Source organism: Ornithorhynchus anatinus, chromosome 2 (assembly GCF_004115215.2).
Source record: "Ornithorhynchus anatinus isolate Pmale09 chromosome 2, mOrnAna1.pri.v4, whole genome shotgun sequence".
In the NCBI taxonomy this organism is placed as follows: domain Eukaryota; kingdom Metazoa; phylum Chordata; class Mammalia; order Monotremata; family Ornithorhynchidae; genus Ornithorhynchus; species Ornithorhynchus anatinus.
The window spans coordinates 34,019,683-34,039,033 of record NC_041729.1 but is presented as its reverse complement, the minus strand read 5'-3'; the positions used below and the strand labels follow the sequence as shown (position 1 = coordinate 34,039,033).

Sequence of the window (19,351 nt, the reverse complement as noted above, 5' to 3'; positions counted from 1 at the left end):
AACCCTCACATATGAAGACGAATGACGGTAGCACTTTTAACCTCCTCCGGGCAGAAGAGAGATCTGTAACCAGGTTAGAACTCAGAGTACTGAGGGAGACCAACAGGAGTCTGGTAACAAATTGTTTTGGTGTTTTTTCCCAAGGTGATAGGGATGCTTCATTGCCTTGCCTCCAGCTGAGCGCATGTGACCTTAACGGGTGCGGTTGTCTGTGAGGCTGGGGGTGTTAGGAGCAAAATCCTTTGACCTCCTTATCTGGAAGAGGAGGAAAAAAAATCCCAAAAGCCTCCCATCTTGGTGGCTAGGGATGTGCGTGCATTTGTTTTTAGCGTCGGGGTAATGTGCAGATGACTTCCACCTGAGATCACCACCTTCATTTAGTTTATTTAAATCCAGCCCACTTCCTCCAGGGACCTAGATGTCCCTTAGTCCTCTCTGTGCCTGGCAGGCTAGTGGGGTGAAGGAAGAGAAGTCAGCCTCCGGCCTAGCGCTGCGGAGGGAGGGAAGGAAGGAGGGTGAGAAGTTGGGAAGGCAGGGCGAGACAGCTGCAGGTCCCGGTCCCGCCCCCGCCGGAGGGAAACTCTGCCGGAGGGTAATCTCGGAGGAGCGTTAGAAGACCCAAACTTCTTGCCTCCCACCCAGCGGTGCGTCGGTGACGGCAGATAGGACACCGAGTCCGGCCTCCTCTTGGCTCTCAGTTCTCCAAACCGTTGAGCCCGGAGGTAGGGGCTGGAGGTGTAGGGCCAAGCGATGTCTTGGGAAAAACCCAAGAGGCTTTCAGTGCCCTCGCCGTTAGCCCACTCCAGGGCCTGACGGACGGACCGGCCCTTAGGTCTCCCTCCTCGCCGCTTCAGAAGATAAATAGGAAACACCTATATTTTTCGACTAGCGTTAGCTGGAGGACTAATCTAGGTTCAAATTGGCACCGGGCATCATTCAAACAAGCTCTCGAGCAGTAAATACCCCTGATCTGCTCCATTTTCCAAAGCAAAGTTCAGGATGAGGAGTAAGTAGCTTCATCCCCTTAAACAGTTAAGGGGGTGGCGTGTCCCAGTAAAAATGGGTGCCCTGATGGACTCTTCGGTGCTTAAAACCAAGGTCTGCCATGAGAGAAGCCTGATAAGAAGCTTTAATGCCCTTCATAAAACTTGTTTACTGTCACCCAGGATAAAGGCAACAGGAAATTTGCCCATGGCTGAGACAGACATGAGGCTTGAGAAGGATGGGCAAACACCGGAAAGTAACTCTGAAGGAGTCTGACAACATTATCGGGAAGGGATAATGCTCCCTCCTCGCATCAAGGGAGCTGTCAAATCCCCTGTTGTTGGAGAGGGGATTTCGAGTGTAGTCGACAGCTCCCCTCCTGTATTCAGACCGGTTTTAGCTGGCAGGAATCAACTTCAGGGTGGAGACTCCAAACCCCATCTTGAAAGCCTGTTTCAGTGTCGTATCACCCTGATCGTCCAGTTCGCTCCTCTTATTCCATCCGTCCCCTGAATGAGCACAGGCAGATCCACTGATCAGCATCTTCCTGGAAAAAGCCCTTCGTACATCTGTAAACCAAAAAGTGACATGGTCCCCCTTCTCTGGGTTACAGCTATCCCAACTTCTTTAGTCTGTCCTCATAAGAACCTTCTGCCCCGCCCCCATTCCTTTAATCTTATTCATTATCCCCACTTTTCTCTGAACATCGCCGTTTTCTCGGTCCTTAAAAGCGTGGTTATTAAACCTGGGCCTGTTTACTCTGAAGACCTCACTAGTGCAGAATATAGCGTATCCCTACTTGTGAGGATGTATTCTAGCCATGGTGACTTTGTCAGTAACAGCACTAGTTGCTGACTTTCCTTCTCCTGGTGAACCATGACCATAGGATTTGTCTGACTCCCTATCAGCCCTTCACAATCTCTGATGAGTTAAGCGTGTGGGTTGCTAAAAAGTTCTGAGCCCCGGTAAGGCTCTTTGGTCTGTCGGGCCAGGGCAGCACATCTCCTGACCCCTTTCCTCCCCTGTCCACCCCAAAGCCAAGGCAGGCTGGGGGTCTATGGGTTGGCTCTCAACTATGTTGGCAAATCCCTTCAACCCACTCACTCCTTTGTCGGGCTGGGCTTTGCTGACTGGGTAGGATGTCAGTCGTATTTATGGAACGCTTACTATGTGCAGAGCACTGTACTAAGCAATAAACACTGCCTGCCCACAACGAGCTTATAGTCTAGAGGGGGAGAATTCAGGATGTGGGTTAGGAATCGGTATGGCCCACCTGCACTCAAGTGGAGAGTAGCCTGCAGTGAGCTAGCCCCCCAGAGAGAAAGGAAAATGAGGTGGAGGGACGGGGCGGAGGTGAGTGGCTTGGGATCTTGGCCGGCCTGCATGACTTCCTTTGAATGAAACGCGCCCCCCCCCCCCCCCTTGGGAGGTTGCAACTGAAGGGAGACGTCAAGATTGTTTTGTTTTTATTTTTTGCAGGGTTTTTTTGTTTGTTCGGTTTAACCGAGTCCTCTGCAGTGGGGAGATTGGGCTTGGCTAATAACCTTGGCAGCTGAGCATAAAACATAACAAATGAAGGAGAGCGGCCTGTTATTCCTGTCATAACTGTTAAGGACCGAATCCAGGGCTGGATGGACTAAAGGTCCAACCCAGACCGGCACTGCTTGCGTCCTGACGAATCGACACGCTTTCCCCCGGCAAGGTCAATTGATTACTGCCGCCTCGGCTGCGTTCCACTCTGCAGCAGCACAACCCCCTCAGCCTCCAGTGTGGCTGCAGGAACCACCACCCACGGCGCAACGTTTTGACCTCAGGTTGCCGCTCTAGGAAAGGGGGCCGGAACTGGGGTAAGAAGGCAGAGGCCTTAATGAATAACCTGCCAGGTTCTGGGTCTGTTAGCCCCAGTGAGGACCAAAGAAAAGTACCGACCTCATTGAATTCATTCAGGCGTATTTATTGAGGGCTTACTATATGCAGAGCACTTTATTAAGCGCCTGGAATGTACAATTGGGCAACAGATAGACAATCCCTGCCCAATGACGGGCTCACAGTCTAACCTCATTGCTTACCTGTACAATTCAAAAGGCTGGCTGTCTATCAACTAGTGGTATTTATTTATGTTTTGAGGGAATTCGTTAAGCACTTACTATGGGTCAAGCACTGTTCTAGGTGCTAGGGTCGATAGAAGTTAATTTAGGTGGGAAAGGGTCCCTGACCCACATGGGGCACTCAATATAAATAGGAGGGGGAACAGGTATTGAATGCCCCTATTGCAGTTGAGGAATCTGAGGCCTAGAGAAGTTATTCAGTTATTATTTGTCCAAGGTTATACAGCAGGCAAATGGCAGGGCTGGGATTAGAACCCAGGCCCTCTGGCTCCCAGGTCTGTTTTTTACCCACTAGCCCACGCTGCTAGCACTCAGTGCTTCCAGGTTTACTCCTCAGGATAGCTATTAATGTGTTCCTCCAAGAAGTGGAGGAATTGTGGGGTGTGTTTTTCCACTGACCTATATCGTGCCAAAACCCCTGGGAAAATATAAAATTCCTCTGTACTCAGTATTGTTACCTGAAGCATCACTAAGCTTTATCCCAAAGTAATTCGAAGCTTAGCCCCACAGCATCAACTTAAATGAGTTACGATGTGGCTGTGAATCTTTGCCAAATTTGCCAAAGTAGGAGCTTGTTCTGCTGACTGGTAGTGGGTGGTTTTTTGTTTTTAACTCTATGAAGACAAGAAAACCATTTAACCTAAACTGGAGCAAGTCCTCACCAAATGATCTTGTAAGCAGGCTCCTTCTGACCACATCTTCACTGCCCTGAAGTTTTCTCTCCCTCCTGTTCTCGTGCAAACATGATTTCTTTAAAATTGGCCCCCAGCTTTGTCATCTTCAAATCTTAGCCGATGGAGAGACCGAAACTTCTTCTGCTCAGCGTCTTGCAGTGATGCACTGGGTTCTCCTCTTGGCAGACACAGGGGCTGGATCGTGAGGTGGCTGTGACCTGAGGTCAGGTAGCAAGTCCTATCCGCTGGATCTGAAGCATAAATATAGTGTGGTGACAGTAACCGGGGATATGCCCGTACTCTGTGTTTTGGTAGATAACCTGATTGCCTTGTGTTCTGTCCTTGAAGGCAGCTTGAAGCCCCAGTTTTCTTCCTCGTCTTCCAGCTGCGAGGCGTGTTTGAGAAAAGAATGCTCTAGCTGGCTGTATAGCCCCAAGGCCAGAACTCATCTTTGTCTCTCTCTCATTTATTTACTTATTTACTTTATTTTATTTAGTCCTTCACCTAGCAAGGCCAGATCTTCTTCGAGTGTCTTTGTTGTCTTGTGGCCAAGCCAATTATTATTAGAATACCAGCGAAACAGAAGCAGCGGGGCTTAGTGGAAAGAACACGGGCTTGGGAGTTAGAGGTCATGGGTTCTAATCCCTCCTTCGCCACTTAGCTGTGTGACTCTGGGCAAGTGACTTAACTGCTCAGTGCCTCAGTTCCCTCATCTGTAAAATGGGGGTGAAGACTGTGAGCCCCACCTGGGACAACCTGATTACCTTGTATCTACCCCAGTGCGTAGAGCAGTGCTTGGCACATAGTAAGCACTTAAATACCATTATTATTATTATTTTTTTTATTACCACCGCTGACTCACCTTAGCCTAGAAGTAGAGATGCATTGTGGTCTAATGGATAGAGAATTGGCCTGGGAGTCAGAAGGATCTGGGTTCTTATCCCAGCTCTGCCACTTGTCTGCTGTGTGACCTTGGGAAGTCACTTCACTTCTCTGTGCCTCAGCTCCCTCATCTGTAAAATGGGGATTAAGACTGAGTCCCATGTGGGACATAGACTGTGGCCAACAAGATTAGCTTGTACTTTATCCCTACACTTAGAACAGCGCTTGGCACATAGTAAGCTCTTAACAAATGCCATTTAAAAAAAACAACAAAAAACATTGTTCCCCATCCTTTCCAACCCAGCAATTCATTTCTCTCACATGCCTCATAGCTGAAAGATGAGGAAGGAAATTGGGGCTTCAGCTGCCTCCAAGGAGAGAACATAGGACAAATGCATTGTTTGCCAAAACCCGGAGTTCAAAATATTTTATTTTGAAATATCCTGATAGGCTCCTATCAAAGTCTGAGAAGAAGTTTTAAAGGAGAGAGAGAGATGGAGGATGAAGTGTTCCATCAGCTTAACAGGTGTGTGTGTCAAGGGGGAGGAAAAAAGACCCTCACCTATGAAGCTCCTCCAGGAGCTGCGTCCATGAGAAGGGGGTCCCCTTCTTGCCTATGGGAGCACCGTTCAGAAAGAGCATCTGGCCCATGAGACTCCACGTTGGTTGGTGTTATAATGTCCCCTCACAGCGAGGTGACAGGGACGGTTGAGCTTCATCTTCCTTCACTGAGCGAAAAGACGATAGCTGTACAAAGTACGATTCCTGGCCTGCAAGCAGTCTTTAATTATGCACTGCACTGAAAGTAAATAAATTCTCCAGAATGGTGATGGTTTTGAAAATTGCCCAAACGCAGCTGTCTCTTCAAGGCTCAGGTCCCCCTAAATACGGGATTTTTCCCTGAAAAACAGTTTAGTCAAATTCCTTCCGGACCTCACGCGCCTACTTGGCCCTGATGACTCAGCAACAGAACTTGTTTGCCTGCGCTCGCTTCCTTGGGAAGTGGAAAAGTCTTGGGGGCGTTGGGAGGGAATTTGTGGTTTCTGTTTTGGGTTTTTGTGCCTCCCTTCTTGCTGCCACCTTGTGAATGGGTCACTTATATTTACTGAGCGCTTGCTGGGTGCAGAGCACTGTACTAAGCGCTTGGGAGAGTACAGTGTGAACAATAAACAGACGCATTCCCTGTCTGATGGTAAGGTGGTTATCGAGCACTTACTATGTCCCAAGCACTGTTCTAACAATTGGGGTTGATACGAGGCAGTCATGTAGGACACTCTTCCTGTCCCACATGGGGCTCACAGTCCAAGTGCCGAGTCGAGTATGAGTGTTGGCTGTGTGCAGTGCACTGTAGTAAGCTCTTGGGAGTATCTTATAGTAGGAGCTTACAATCAAGTGGGGGAGTCCGATATTAAAACAAATTACAGGTAGAGGAAGTGGCACAGTATATGTTCATTCATTCAATAGTATTTATTGAGCGCTTACTATGTGCAGAGCACTGTACTAAGCGCTTGGGATGAACAAGTCGGCAACAGATAGAGACAGTCCCTGCCGTTTGACGGGCTTACAGTCTAATCGGGGGAGACGGACAGACAAGAACAATGGCAATAAATAGAGTCGAAGGGGAAGAACATCTCGTAAAAACAAGGGCAACTAAATAGAATCAAGGCGATATGTGTGTAAGTGTTTTGGGGCTGGAGGTGGGTGAGTGTTTGAGAATACCCATTCCTAGGCATGAGCAACACAGCCGGGAGGACGACTAAGATGTGGAGATGAAAGGTTGTTTAGAAGGCTTCACGAAGGAGATATGATTTTAGGAGGGTGGGGAGAGTGGCGGCTTGTAGATTGCGAAATGAGGAGGGAGTTTCAGGCAGGAAGAGGATGTGAGCAAGGGGGTGATGGCTAGGGGGATGAGATTGAGGCACAGTGAGGAGGTTGGGACTAGAGGACCGAAATGTGCAAGCTGGGTTTGTAGGGGGAGGTGCGGGAGACCTGGTAGTGCCTTAACGCCAGTGGTGAGGAGTTTCCACTGGGTGTGGAGATGGATGGGCAATCATTTGGAAGGTTTTGAGGAATAGGGAGATGGACTAAATGACTTCTCTTTAGGTCGGGGGGAAGATTCAGGCAACAGAATGAAGGCCACAAAGAGGCAGGCGGGGTGGCAATTAAGGTTTTTAAAGTGCTTACTCTGTGCAGAGCACTGGAGTGGGTACAGGTTAATTGGATCAGGCACAGCCCCTGTACCACATGAAGCCCCCTGAAGAGGAGGGAGTAAGGGTACTTATCCCCATTTTACAGAAAAGTTAAACAACTTACCTAAGATCACACCACTAAAAAGTGGCAGAGCTAAGTAGCTATGTCCTCTGACTCCCAAGCCTGTGCTCTCTCCACTAGGCCGCACTGCTCCTATACGTGTTTCACGCTAAACACTCCGAATGGTTCCAGCTGTTCCACAGAGTACATGGACTTCTCAAATCCAGCTCCAGGAGGAAAAAAAAGCCTATTCGTGTTCCAAGAAAACTATTTTTTAAAGCAAAAGTTGATTCAAGTTACCATTCTTCTTGCTTCCTGAACAGCACAGAATGTATTTTTAGAAAACCACAGGAAACGGGAAAGAGAATCCTGGTCCGGTTAAGTGACATTCTTCCTACCTCCATGTTCTCCTCCAACCCCAGCCGCTAACAGCATGTAATATTTTTTTCTTTCAGTGGATATGCAGCCGATGAAATTACCCACTGCATACGGCCACAGGACATCAGGGAGCGGCGAGCTGTCATCATCCTTCGAAAGTGAGTGCCTCTGTGCCTCTAGATACTTCCATCTTCTCAGCCATTTGTTCAGTTTCCCTGCCCGTTCAATTGTTTCTGGGGAAATGGGTTATGTGGAGGGCTAAGGGGTGTCTGTCTTCATCAATTCAGGAGCCCGAGGGCGGCAGGGGACTACTTCTTCATCTAGGAGTTGAGAGTCGCGATTCATAATAAGTGAAGTAGGAGTGCCATGGGAAGCCTCAGCCATGTCATGGGGCTCCTGTCAGTACTGGAAGGAGGTTTGGGGGCTTTCTTGAGGAGTTCTGTGCTTTTAGGAAAAGGCTCAGGTGAAGCCCTTGACTCCATAACTTAAAAAAATATTTGAACAAATTTTAACAGCAGGTACTAGCAATTTTCCAGTCAGAAAAAAAAGCACTACAACACTAAAAAAGATTTACTTAAAATTTCATCTATAGAATATTTGTAACTTCCCATTTTTGAGGTTTATTGCCTTGTGTATGTTTTTGTGGTCCTTGCATCAGTAATTTTTCTTTGTCGCTCTGAAGGCTCTCTGACTTATAAACCATTTCAGTCTTCCGAGTGCAAACTCGGTTCTCTACTGGAATAGTCATCTTTTGCAAATCATTTTCTCTTGCAAGTACACAGTACCAAACTTGTTTGGAAACAGCTGGGAATAAGCAAAGCTGTGATTTTGTGTGTTTAGACATCAATTTGTGGCTGCTGCTGAGAGCCGCTCTTCTGGGTTTCAAGTTATTTTAGGCATATTGTAGACATGCTGAGTGAGGAAGTCACCATCTCATTCTCAAAGTAGGTGGGCAAAGAGGATCTTATATCCTGCCTGATTGGAAGGGGTCATATCCGCAAACTCTTTTGTGCTCTGCACAGTGTACGTGCCCAGTAAATCACTGTCATATTTGAGTGCATACTCTGTGCAAAGCATTGAACTAAGCACTTGAGAGAGTACAACCCAATGATATAAGGGACACATTCCCTGCCCAGAGCGAGCTGACAGACATTGATTATAAATAAATTACAGGTATGTACGTAAGTGCTGCGGGGCTGGAGGGAGAGCAGAGGTGAATACAGAGAACAGAAGGGAGTAGAAAAGAGGAAATGAGGACTTAGCGAGGGAAGGCCTCTTGGAGAAGATGTGCCTTCAATAAGGCTTTGAAGATGGGAAGAGTAATTCTGTCGGATATGAAAAGGGAGGACGTTCCAGGCCAGAGGCTGGACGTGGATGAGAGGTCAGCGGCGTGATAGACGAGATATGGTACTCTACCAAGTCATTCTGTAAAAAGCTATGGTCTAGAGTGGTCTGTTGACTCTTTTAGAATTGCTTGATATGTGCTCCTGTCTCTTGTATCACTTGAAGTTTCTGGTTCTTCAGGGTCAAGTATAGCCAAGGGAAAACACCTGACCACTTCCAGGTGACTGGTTTCTCTTGGGGACCGACGTGCTCTCTGCTTATTCTTTGGGGGTGCCTCTCGATACAGGGGTTGCGTGTTAGAAAACAGAAGGTGGGTTCTTTCTCTGATCCTACATATTGATGGCTGCCTCAGCTGGCAGAAATACTGACATGCTTTTGGTTCTGAGAAACCCGGGGCTCTGTCACCCAGACTCAGTTCCTGGCACCGCCATCTCTTGTGCTACTGACCCATGCCTAGAGCTGAGGGATTGTAAGTTTCACCTTCCTGTTTCTCCAAGGGACAGAGAGAGAAAGAACTAGCCTCTCTGTGCCTCACTTTTCCCATCTAGGAAGTGGAAGAGTAATGTCTGCTCCCACCAGTCTCCCAAGCTATTGAGGATAGAAACGATGTGAAAATGCTTGGGCATTTTCCCTGAACACCCCTGAGGTGGCAGCCCAGGGCACAGCCATGCGGGGAGGAGGTGGGGGATGCCGCAGACAACACTCTGTGGGTATTCTCCCACTGTCTTCAAGCCCCACCGGCTCCTTCGTCTGGGGGCTAACGTTTGTATTAGCATAGGAGCGCTATGGATGGGTGGCAGGGTTTCTAACAGTTTGAAGCTAGGTATGACACAAGGAGCTGGGAAATACATGCGTGAGTGCATTTGGAATATCCCCTCACCCTCTCACAAAAGGTTGGAATACTCATCCAGATGACTACAGAGGGTGATTATACAGGAGTCACCTGAAAGGGGTGAATTATATAATGCATACACACCCTGTGAGGAAGGCACCACTGACCGTGAAATTCACCTACGAGCACATGTATGGTTGAAAAGACCGATGTAGGCTAAATCAAGTGCACACAAATGTTGCCCCTTGTGATCTTTTGCTTAGTGTTTGCAGTACCCAGTGCTATTTTTTCCCACTTGCCTCCTTGTCTGTCTTTCCACATGAAGCTTAAGCTCACGGGCAGGGAACAGGTCTACCAATTCTCTTGTATGGCACTCTCCCAAGCACTTAGTACAGTGCTCTGCACACAGTAAGGACTCAATAAATGCTGTTGGCTTTTCTTATTCTTTGCCCCCTGCCCCCTCCGCACCATGTCCTCCGTAATGGCAGTACACCATGCTAGTCTCTCATCAGCTGTTGACTTCCAGCCCTCAGCTGGGATACACCGCAGCATCGTCTATGGATTTGTTTTTACCATGTCCTTAAAATGTTTCTTCTGCCCTCCTTCGTTTCCCAGTCTCAGCTGTTGGGGTATTTTGCTCTCCTTGTCCTCCCACGTACCCACTGGCTTAGCTTTGAGGTGAGCATAGCTTTGATGTTAGGAGACTGTTCTATAATTTAATTGACTGTGATATTGACTTGCCATTGGATATAGAATATGGCCTGCACTTGACAGAAACTGCTCAAGGAGCCAGATATGGCACCTGTGCATGGTTCAGGTCGCCTAACCGTAGAGAAGCTTAAACAGCAGTACAGCTCTTCTGACCTTTTAGTTTGATCTGGAGCCTGATACTAACTTGTCACCACAATCGATTTAATAGTCTCCAAAAGGAAATGCTGACTTGCTTGAGTCTCGTTTGTATTTCCTTGTGTAACATCGCATCATTGGTCAGTGTGCTTTCCGGGTAGTAGAATTGTCACAGCTTTTAGCTCTGTGTTGCCAATGAGAATTTTCTTTGGTTCTTTTTTTTTTTTTAAATCACTTCCTTGGTTTTTCTAACTTTAAAAGGTGCTGATGAAATGCTTGACAGTCCAGATTTTAATTTTGAATTGAGTATCCTGTTATAGAATAAAGGGCTGGCTTCTTCCCCATCAACAATAGAAACCCTAATTTCTGTCTTCGCATCGTTCTAGCCTACCTTTCCGTGACTTCTTCTTGGGCTGGGGAAGAAGGGATTTTGTTCTGAGGACTTCAAGAATGCTGCTAGGTCAGCCTTGAGAGCTCCCGATTATTCTACCACCATAAATCACACTGAGGTTTGGATTAATGTAGACATGGCATGACTACCACTCTAGAAGATAATGGTCCACGGAAAGCGTTGGCAACTCTGTGGCATCGCCAACATGTTCGGGAGAGCAGGCGGGCCCCAGTGTGTTGAGAAAACAGAGGAAGGCTTTCCCTTCAGTTTATATTTGAAGCGTAATAAAGCGAGGAAAACCTTGACAGGTTCAGAGGCTTGCTCTAAGTGGAGTAGGAAATTACTTGAGACTCAAGTGGAGAAACAGAAAAGGACCTAGCCAAGTTGAAAGGGGAAAATAAAGTTATGAAAAGGGTTAGTGAAAAAATGGAATATATATATATATATATATATATATATATATATATATATATACACACACACACACAATACACACACATACACCCAACACCACACCATCCACCCAAAACCTGTGTTGGCAAAGAAAAAACCCTGAAATGGGGTGTCGGCCCACCCTCTGTGGGAGACATGGGGTAGTTAGTTGACACACTCCCTGGGGCAGGTGGTGTTGCACAGACTCATGCCAGCAGCACTGCTTTCCATTGGGCTGAGAAACATTTACCCTCTGACCGAAGGAGTTCTTGTCATACAGAGAGCACTGTACATTCAGTCTGAACTTACTGGATGATGGAGGACACCTCACGGAAGCTGTTGTCACTTTTTCTCTACCACAGTCCTCTTTGGCTCCTTTGGGGAGTTTTATAAGGAAAAATGTAAGGAGATAATTTTACTTTCTCTTTCACGAGTTTGGCCTCTCCACACAGCTTTCATTCAGCACGGTCATATTGAAGACCAAACAGTGGAATTGAACACTTTTAAGTCAGGGGGAGGCCATTCTACTCACTCAGGCAGCAAAGCATTGGACCTCTGAAGGTTCCTCAGGGGCCTCTAATGTCTTCGGCTTCCATTGTTTCCCCAGCCCTTTAACTTGAAAGTGCAGTAGGCCTCTAACCATCTACTGCAAAAGCTGAACAGTGGCTCAGGTGAAGATGGTATTCCTGTCAACTCCATGAGAATATTCCAGATGCCAAGAAAGATTTAGGGGAAAAAAAAATTAGAAATTAGCAAGTATTTGTTGATGAGGAGAGCCGGCCCTAGGAAGGCAGCTGATGTCAGCGGAGCATTCCTCTCTGAAGTTTTCTTGAGGGAGTTGGGAAGGAAAGTTGACAGGAACAGTGAAATTAAAATCAAAATTTTAGCTGCTCTTCAGGCAACCGGAACTTGGTAGTACAATTGAGGAGTTAGTGGAAGGATTCTCCCAAAAGTGCCGGTGGACTGTAGTTGCATTCCTTAGAGCTCAGCTTCTTTGGGTGCGTGGAGTTCCCCTCTCTCAGAGGTTCTGGTAAAGTTTAAGCCTTTGGGAAAGTGGTCTCTAAGGAAGGCCTAGAAACTGTATCAAGGGTTAGTTCTAAGTCTGAAATCTTACCACGTGAAATTTTGCCCATTGCTGCTTGTGGGCCTGGTCTCCTGGAGCCTTTACCTAATAGTCTACTGTTTCAGTAATTGAGCTCTTTATATATCAACATACTTTAGACCAGGCCAGATGACCTTAATTGCCCTCTTCTCCCCTTCCCCCCCGCATGCTCGTGCACACACACGTGTGTGTGTGTGTGCCCATGCTCCTGCCAACTGTCATCTCAACAGTTCACAGTTAATAATAACAGTTAATAATTGTAGTGCTGCGTACTTGGTACGTTTCAAGCACTTCAAATGCTGGGGCAGATATAGATTAATCAGGTAAGACACAGTCCCTGTCCCATGTGGGGCTCACAGTCTAAGAAGGAGGAAAAACTTGTATAGAATCACCATTTTACAGTTGAGAAAACAGAGGCACTGAAATTAAAGTGGCTTCCCCAAGGCCAAACAGCAGGCAAGTGGCAGAACCAGGATTAGGGCCCAGATCCCATGACTCCGAGGCCCTTGCTCTTTCCACTAGGTCACAGTGCTTTCCAGGCCTTGAATACTTCAGTATTCACATCCCCCATATCAATCAATCAATGGTATTTATTGAGCACTTACTCCAAGCAGAGCACTATGTCCCCAGTACATGTCTACATTAGTTTTATAATCTTCCTCCTGCTTGAAGTGTTATTTTCAATGTTTCTAGCATCTTTCTCCCCTGGGATAAATAAGCTCCTCAAGGGCTGAATAACCCTGTCTACTAATTCCTTCCAGCTCTCCCCAAGCACTTAGTACAGTGATCTGAACACAGTAGGTGCTCAGTAAAGTGATTGCTAGCGATGTAATGAAGTGTGAAGCGGGTTCTTGGAGCGCAGTTAAGGGCCTCACGCTCCTTGGTTTCTCTTGGGTCTAAAACAGCCAGACCTAACCAAACTGCACCAGACCCTCAACAATCGGCTCTTAAACTGGAGAAATCTTCATTTCATGGTTTTTCCTGAAGGAAAACGTCCCCCTCTGCTGGCCCTTTAAGAAAATATTTGTAGACCTTTGCCATTTAAGTTGTTGAGGTAACACCACAAACTACCAAACTGTCACTGACTTGAGATGCAGGCTAACCACATGCCCTTAAACCTCAATCCTGTACATAAAAGCTGCCCTCAAGGCAATACTGATATTTTTGGCAGTCTTTTTTAAGGAGCGTTTTAGGATGTTACTTGTAGTTCGCTTGCGAGGCATTTGAAACACAAAATCATCATCCTTGTACCTACGGAATGTAAAGCATATAGGAAAGGAGAGAACAGCACTGTTCACTGCCCTCCAGCAGCTTATAGCCTCTGTGCGGGTGGGAGTTGGGCAGGACAAAATTATTACAAATCGTGGGAGCAGGAGGGAAAACAAGGCACTAGGAGAAAATGTTGCAAACTAGCTGAAGAAATTGCTGAATAATCATGTGTGGCCAGGGGAATAAGGGAGCTGTTGGGCTGACAAAATGGGGGTGTTAGGAATTAATCCAGGAAATCTTCCATGGGGGAGGAAACTTTTAGGGAGGCTTTGAAATTAGGAATAGCTAGAATACAGGTTCTGGTTTTCCTGACTTAAAATTTTCAGATGAGGCCATCCATCATCAGTTACTTAGTAGGTGACATGTTGCAATGTTAACTGCCATTCCCGAGTCAGGTGCCTTACTTATGGGACCTTTTGTTGCTGTGACTTCATCAGAAGTTTGTAGTACGTCACCTTAAATCAATTCAACATCTCCCCAACTTCACTGCTCCTCTCGTTGTTGGGTTGTCATTTTAGAGTCGTCAGCAACTCGTTGAGGTTGCCTGACTTTATTGGAAGAGGGTCAGCCCCTGACTAAGGGAGGAACATAGACTCGGCCATTGAGAACTTCCCAGGGCACTCCAGGCAGTAGTAGTAGTAGTAATAATAACAAAATGACTGTTTATTTTAATGTACTCACCCAAGCGCTTAGTAAACACAGTTAAGCACTCAATAAATACGATTGAATGAATTGTAGCATTAAGTGCTTACTGTGTCCCAAGCATTTTACCAAGGGCTGGAGTAGATACAAGCTAATTGGGTTGGACACAGTCCCTGGCCCATGTGAGGCTCACAATCTCAATCCCCATTTTACCGATGAGGTAACTGGGGCACAGATAAGTAAAATGACCTGCCCAAGGTCACACAGCAGACAAGTGGCAGAAGCTGTATTAGAACCCGTGACCTTCTGACTTCTAGGCCCATGCTCTGTTCACTACGTCATGCTGCTTCTCAGTACTTTGGACATGTATGTGTGCACGCGCGAGCTGGGGCTCATGTTTGTGTTTGAGTGCCATTCCTGTGGATGGCTCCAGGCATTTATTGGCTCATTCATCTTGGGCAGGGTTGTCTTAAATTTCCTCCCCACAGGAAAGAGCACTTTTACCCCCACCAAATTCACTAAATGAATGCTCTTTTCTTAGCCAAATCCATTGGCTTTTATTGGTCCTTATTGTCCTAGGCCTTTTAACAGTGTTGTTCATGTACACTACCCTCTCCTTCCCTTTAACCTGTAATCTATTTATGGGCGGGGATCATGTCTTCTACCTGTATTGTACAGTCCTCTGCATACATGAACTCAAATGGTATTTTTTAAATTATTTTTTATTTTATTTTTTAGTTGTGTGTGAGAGACTTAATCCATGATCTTTCTGTCCTACCAACCTAACAGTCCATAGCGATAACAGTGCATGATGCCTCACACACATGTCTCTGCTACCCTCTTCTCTTTCCTTGAGGTGAAATTTGAACCTTGCTGGGTTCTTGGTGTACATTCAGGTACCCCTCCCTCTGGGCCCCAGACTTTCATCATGTGCTGGACTCAACTCTCAGTCCCTGACCGCTCCCAACACTGAAACCCTCTCTTCCTGACTCCCCTTCCATAAAATCACAGGCACTGATATGGCTCTTAATAGATCATGTGGACTCATTTTTTTCCCCATACTTCCCCCCCTTCTCCACTCCTTTACACTATAAAGTCTGGAAGGACAAAATTTGTGTGTGTGCACTGGTGCAGCTATCCAGAGCAGGGTCGATGCTGGCCTCAAGACAGCCTCTCTCTACTATCTCCAGTGGCACAGACAATCCTCTCCACATCTCACTCGAACCAAGGTAATACCCGGCCCCTCCTAGGCCAGTAACTAGGGAAGCTGAGCTATAGAGCCACTAGCTTGCATATGGTCCCATAGCTTTAGCAGAATCCATAACTTAGCCTGCACCTGGTGTAACCTCCTTCAACCACTTACCCAGGCTTATCTTCAGAAAGTTGAGCTGTAGTGTTTCAAATGAGGCTAGTAGCTTATCCTAGTGTCCACTTTCTCCACAAGACTGTCAGTTCCATGAGGGCGGGGAGAGTTGTATTGCACAATTCTAAGCGATATATACAATCGTTCAAAGGTTATCGATTGTCACTCTGGGTAAAAGACTCTGTTCTCTGGAGAGATGCAGTGGTGCCTACCCAGTGGAATAGAAATGGCTGATGTAGCTGAGAGGTCCCAAAGAGATATATGAAGACTTTTATATCTACCTGGTCTTCTAGCCCATCACTTTGTATTAGTAAGGCTTGGTCAGTCACCAGCCTTCCGAAAACTGGCTTCATCTAAAGGAGACATATGAAACCCAGAGGCTAAATTTTCCAAGTAGTTTGTGCCCTGACTCATTCAACAGGCACTGAGGATATTTAAGCCTTCAAGGTTCCCAGATCAAATTTTATTTTTCTTTTTGTGAACTTCCCAAGCTGGAATTATGATTTTGTTGCAGGAGTATGTGGTCTTGGCATTCTGTCCTGAGCAGCTCTCCCCTGTTTAAGAGGGTAACATGCAACACTCATTTGGAGTAAATGACTGACAGTGTGTAGGGAGGGAAAGTAGGGCAATTGAGAAGCAGTGTGGTCTAGTGGATAGGGCACAGAAAGATCTGGGTTTTAATCCCCCCCCCCGCTGTGTGACTGTGGGCAAATCACTTCACTTCTGTGTGCCTGTTAATTCACCTGTAATTTGGGGATTAAGACTACGAGCCCCTTATGGGACATGGACTGTGTCCAACCTGATTAGCTTGTCTCTACCCCAGCGCTTAGTACCTCAGTGGAGCTCCCGCCCCAAGGTCCCCTCAAGTAAAGGGATGGGAGCTTGAAGTTTGCAAATGTCCTCTTCAGCAGCGGGCTTCAGAGCGCTGCTGAAGAGGATATTTGCGAATTTTTTGTCTTTTAAACATAGAGAGCGTTTAACAAGTACCATGAAAAAAAGAAATGTACGTAGAAAAACCCATACCAGCAACTGTGTTCTTTCCAGGACAAGACTCGATGCTCCTCGATTGGAAACCAAATCCTTGAGTAGCTCTGCATTACCACCCGGTTACCCTTCCGATCGTCTGTCAGGAAGCAACAGGGACCAGATCCTGAAACCAAAGCGGTCCCATCGGAAAGCGGATCCCGATGCCGCTCACAGGTACGACCCAGGGGAAGAGTAGGGTAGGCGGGCGATCGGGGAGTTTCTCAGCCGGCTTGGGTTGATGCTACCAGGAGCCGGCAGGGAGTGATGGGCGGCCGGGTGGCGACCCCTGATTCCGTTCAGGGCTTTGTTTGAGTGTCCAGGTGCTTTCTCTGGTGCCTTCCAGGCCCTGCCAGGAATAGTTCATCAATCCTAAATCGGGGAGAACATGTGAAAATCTGCCAAAGTTTCTATACTTAAGCAGTGGGACTACCTAATTGGCTATCAGAAACCCAAGGAAAGAGACCCTCAGCCAAGGTCCGCTCTGGAACCACCTGGAACACTCGGTCAGACCTTCCCAAGTAGGACTTCGAGGCCCCGAGAGCAGACCGTTGGAGCTGAGGGAAGAGTCCGTGGTAACGGTCGTCGTCCTCCCTCAGTCAAGCAGAACCAATGTCTCCCCGGGACTTCAGGGTTTTGCAAGGATCCCTGCCAGCCAATAACTCTTCCTTCGCCTCCCCCGCCCTGCAGGCCGCGGATTTTAGAAATGGATAAAGAAGAGAACCGGCGCTCCGTCCTCTTACCGAAGCACAGGAGACGGAGCAGCTTCAGCTCAGAGAACTATTGGCGGAAGTCTTCCGAGCACGCCGAGGGCCCCGCCGGCGCTGAGGGGGACAGCAGCCCGGCCCGCAAAGTCAAGATGAGGCGACACTGAGGGGGCCAGCTTTTTTTTTTTTTTTTTTCCCCTTCTCTCTCTCTCTCTCTCCAAAAGACTTCTGAGCTGCAGAAACCAGCCTCTCCATTCTGTGAAAACTCTTTTTTTGGCTATTTCTCATATAGCTTTTTCTTTTGTTTTTTTAGGGCTGAAGAAAAGGATTGGCACAAGATCCAGAGTAATTTTTCTTTTGTTTCCCTAAAGGGAAACACCGTTAGAGGCGTTTGCTGCTGGAGCCGGTCATATACCACCGGTGACCGTGGGGTGGTCTGACCGAGGGTCACCTGGCCCCCCACAGAGCAGACGTTAAAGCTGTGCCAGCTATGTGTTTGTTTAAACACCAAAAATGTTTAACTGTTTCACTGCTGAGGATTCAAGAAGTTTTGGTTTTTTTTCCTTTAAGGGTAAATTTTTTTTTTTTAATGTTCTAAATATATTGTTTGACCCCAAAAGCTGAGACTTGGTCATGGCCTCTTAGCTTTACAGTTTAACCTCTCAAAGGGGCTGCTAAAACTCCTAGCTCATCAGTGGAGCTCGTGTCCCAAGCTCCCCTCAAGTAAAGGGATAGGAGCTTCAAGTTAGCAAATATCCTCTTCAGCAGCGGGCTTCAGAGCGCTGGGCTCACCTAAACATTAGGATGTTTTTTTGTCTTTTAATCCTATTGTTCTCCCCCCATCCCTCCCCTAAAAAAAAAAAAAAAAAAAAAGATTTGGCCTCTGGGCCCTCCTGTTGTACTCCCAGATCTGTTTTGTCTCCAAATAGGCATTGGTCACACTTAGGAAGTTAGCTTAAGGTCTGGTTAAAATGCGGAGTAGGCTTTCTATCCTCCGAAGGGACAGAAGTAAAATTTACCTCCACAGACCCCTTCTCTTAAATTAGAAGGTCTTTATCTCCAACTTTCAACCGTATATGTGGGTGTATGAACATGTTGGACAAGTCAGAAACTTTGGTAAGCTAATGGGTGAAAACCACCCTCAAAGCCTAGGGAGGTTTTTTTTGGTTGTTGTTGGGATTGTGGGGCTTGTTTTGCTTCTCCCCCTTCTTCTGAAGAGCTCACCACACTGCATGTTCATCCCTCTGAATCTCACCCTCATTCTTCACCAGGTTGGCTGGCTAGTAGGACTCTTGCACCTCGATCTCTGTACTAGAGAGGGGGCGGGCATGGAGCTGGGGAAAGAGAAACTGTTATTCTCTCCCAACTCCTCCCCAGTGGCTGGGATGGTCCTTTCCCACCACGGTGACAGCGGCAGAGAAATCCCCTCCACCTGTTTGAGCACAGAGGTGCCCTGTGCCAGTCGAACACTTTCTCTGAGTGTCTGGGGAACAGGACTCGTTCTTGGGCTGAGATAGTTTGGAGCGGTGATTGTCTCTTTGGGAAGCAGATGTATAGCCTTCCGACTCTAGCGGAGAAGGAAAGTGTGAGTCACTGAGGATGGTTTGTTAGGTTAGAATAAGTAAAGGGAAGGGCTCTTTAAGAATACTACAGATTTTTTTTTTTCCAAACAGGCCCGCAGGACTCTCTCTTCTACTCCTTTATATTCACTGGCCTGTTGGCTCTAAAGATAAACAAGAAGGAAAGCCCACCTTCTGGCATTAAAGGGTTAATCTTGTTTTCTTGGGATTTTTGTTTTGTTTTTTAGGCTTGGTCCTGATCTTTCTGTTCCGTCTTAACTTGCCTGAGGCCTGAAAGTTGTGGAGGTTTGGGGTCTGGTAATAAATTTAGAACCTTCTTTTAAACAAACAAAAAAAAATTAAAAATAAAAAAAAAATTTGATTCCTTGAATCTGGACTTCAGTACTAAAGCAGTTTTATTTTATTTTAATTTTTTTTACAGCTTTTTCCTCCCCTTCCCCCCTCCAAAAAAAAGTTATTTGTAGTTTTGTGTGTTCAGCACTTTGCTATGATCTGTGTGCTTTACAATAAAAACAAAATCTAATATATTTTGAAACACATCGTC

General features: G+C 46.7%; 1 protein-coding gene across 1 annotated transcript in view; it reads left to right on the top strand.

Annotated features, from left to right (window-relative positions):
- ALKBH5 (alkB homolog 5, RNA demethylase) overlaps positions 1-19,351 on the top strand; it is a 24,555-nt gene extending 5,204 nt beyond the window's left edge. The window contains 3 exon segments of the mRNA XM_029058773.2: positions 7,354-7,434; positions 16,542-16,697; positions 17,211-19,351. Coding sequence (XP_028914606.1) covers positions 7,354-7,434; positions 16,542-16,697; positions 17,211-17,394 — 421 coding nt within the window. The 3' untranslated portion in view covers positions 17,395-19,351.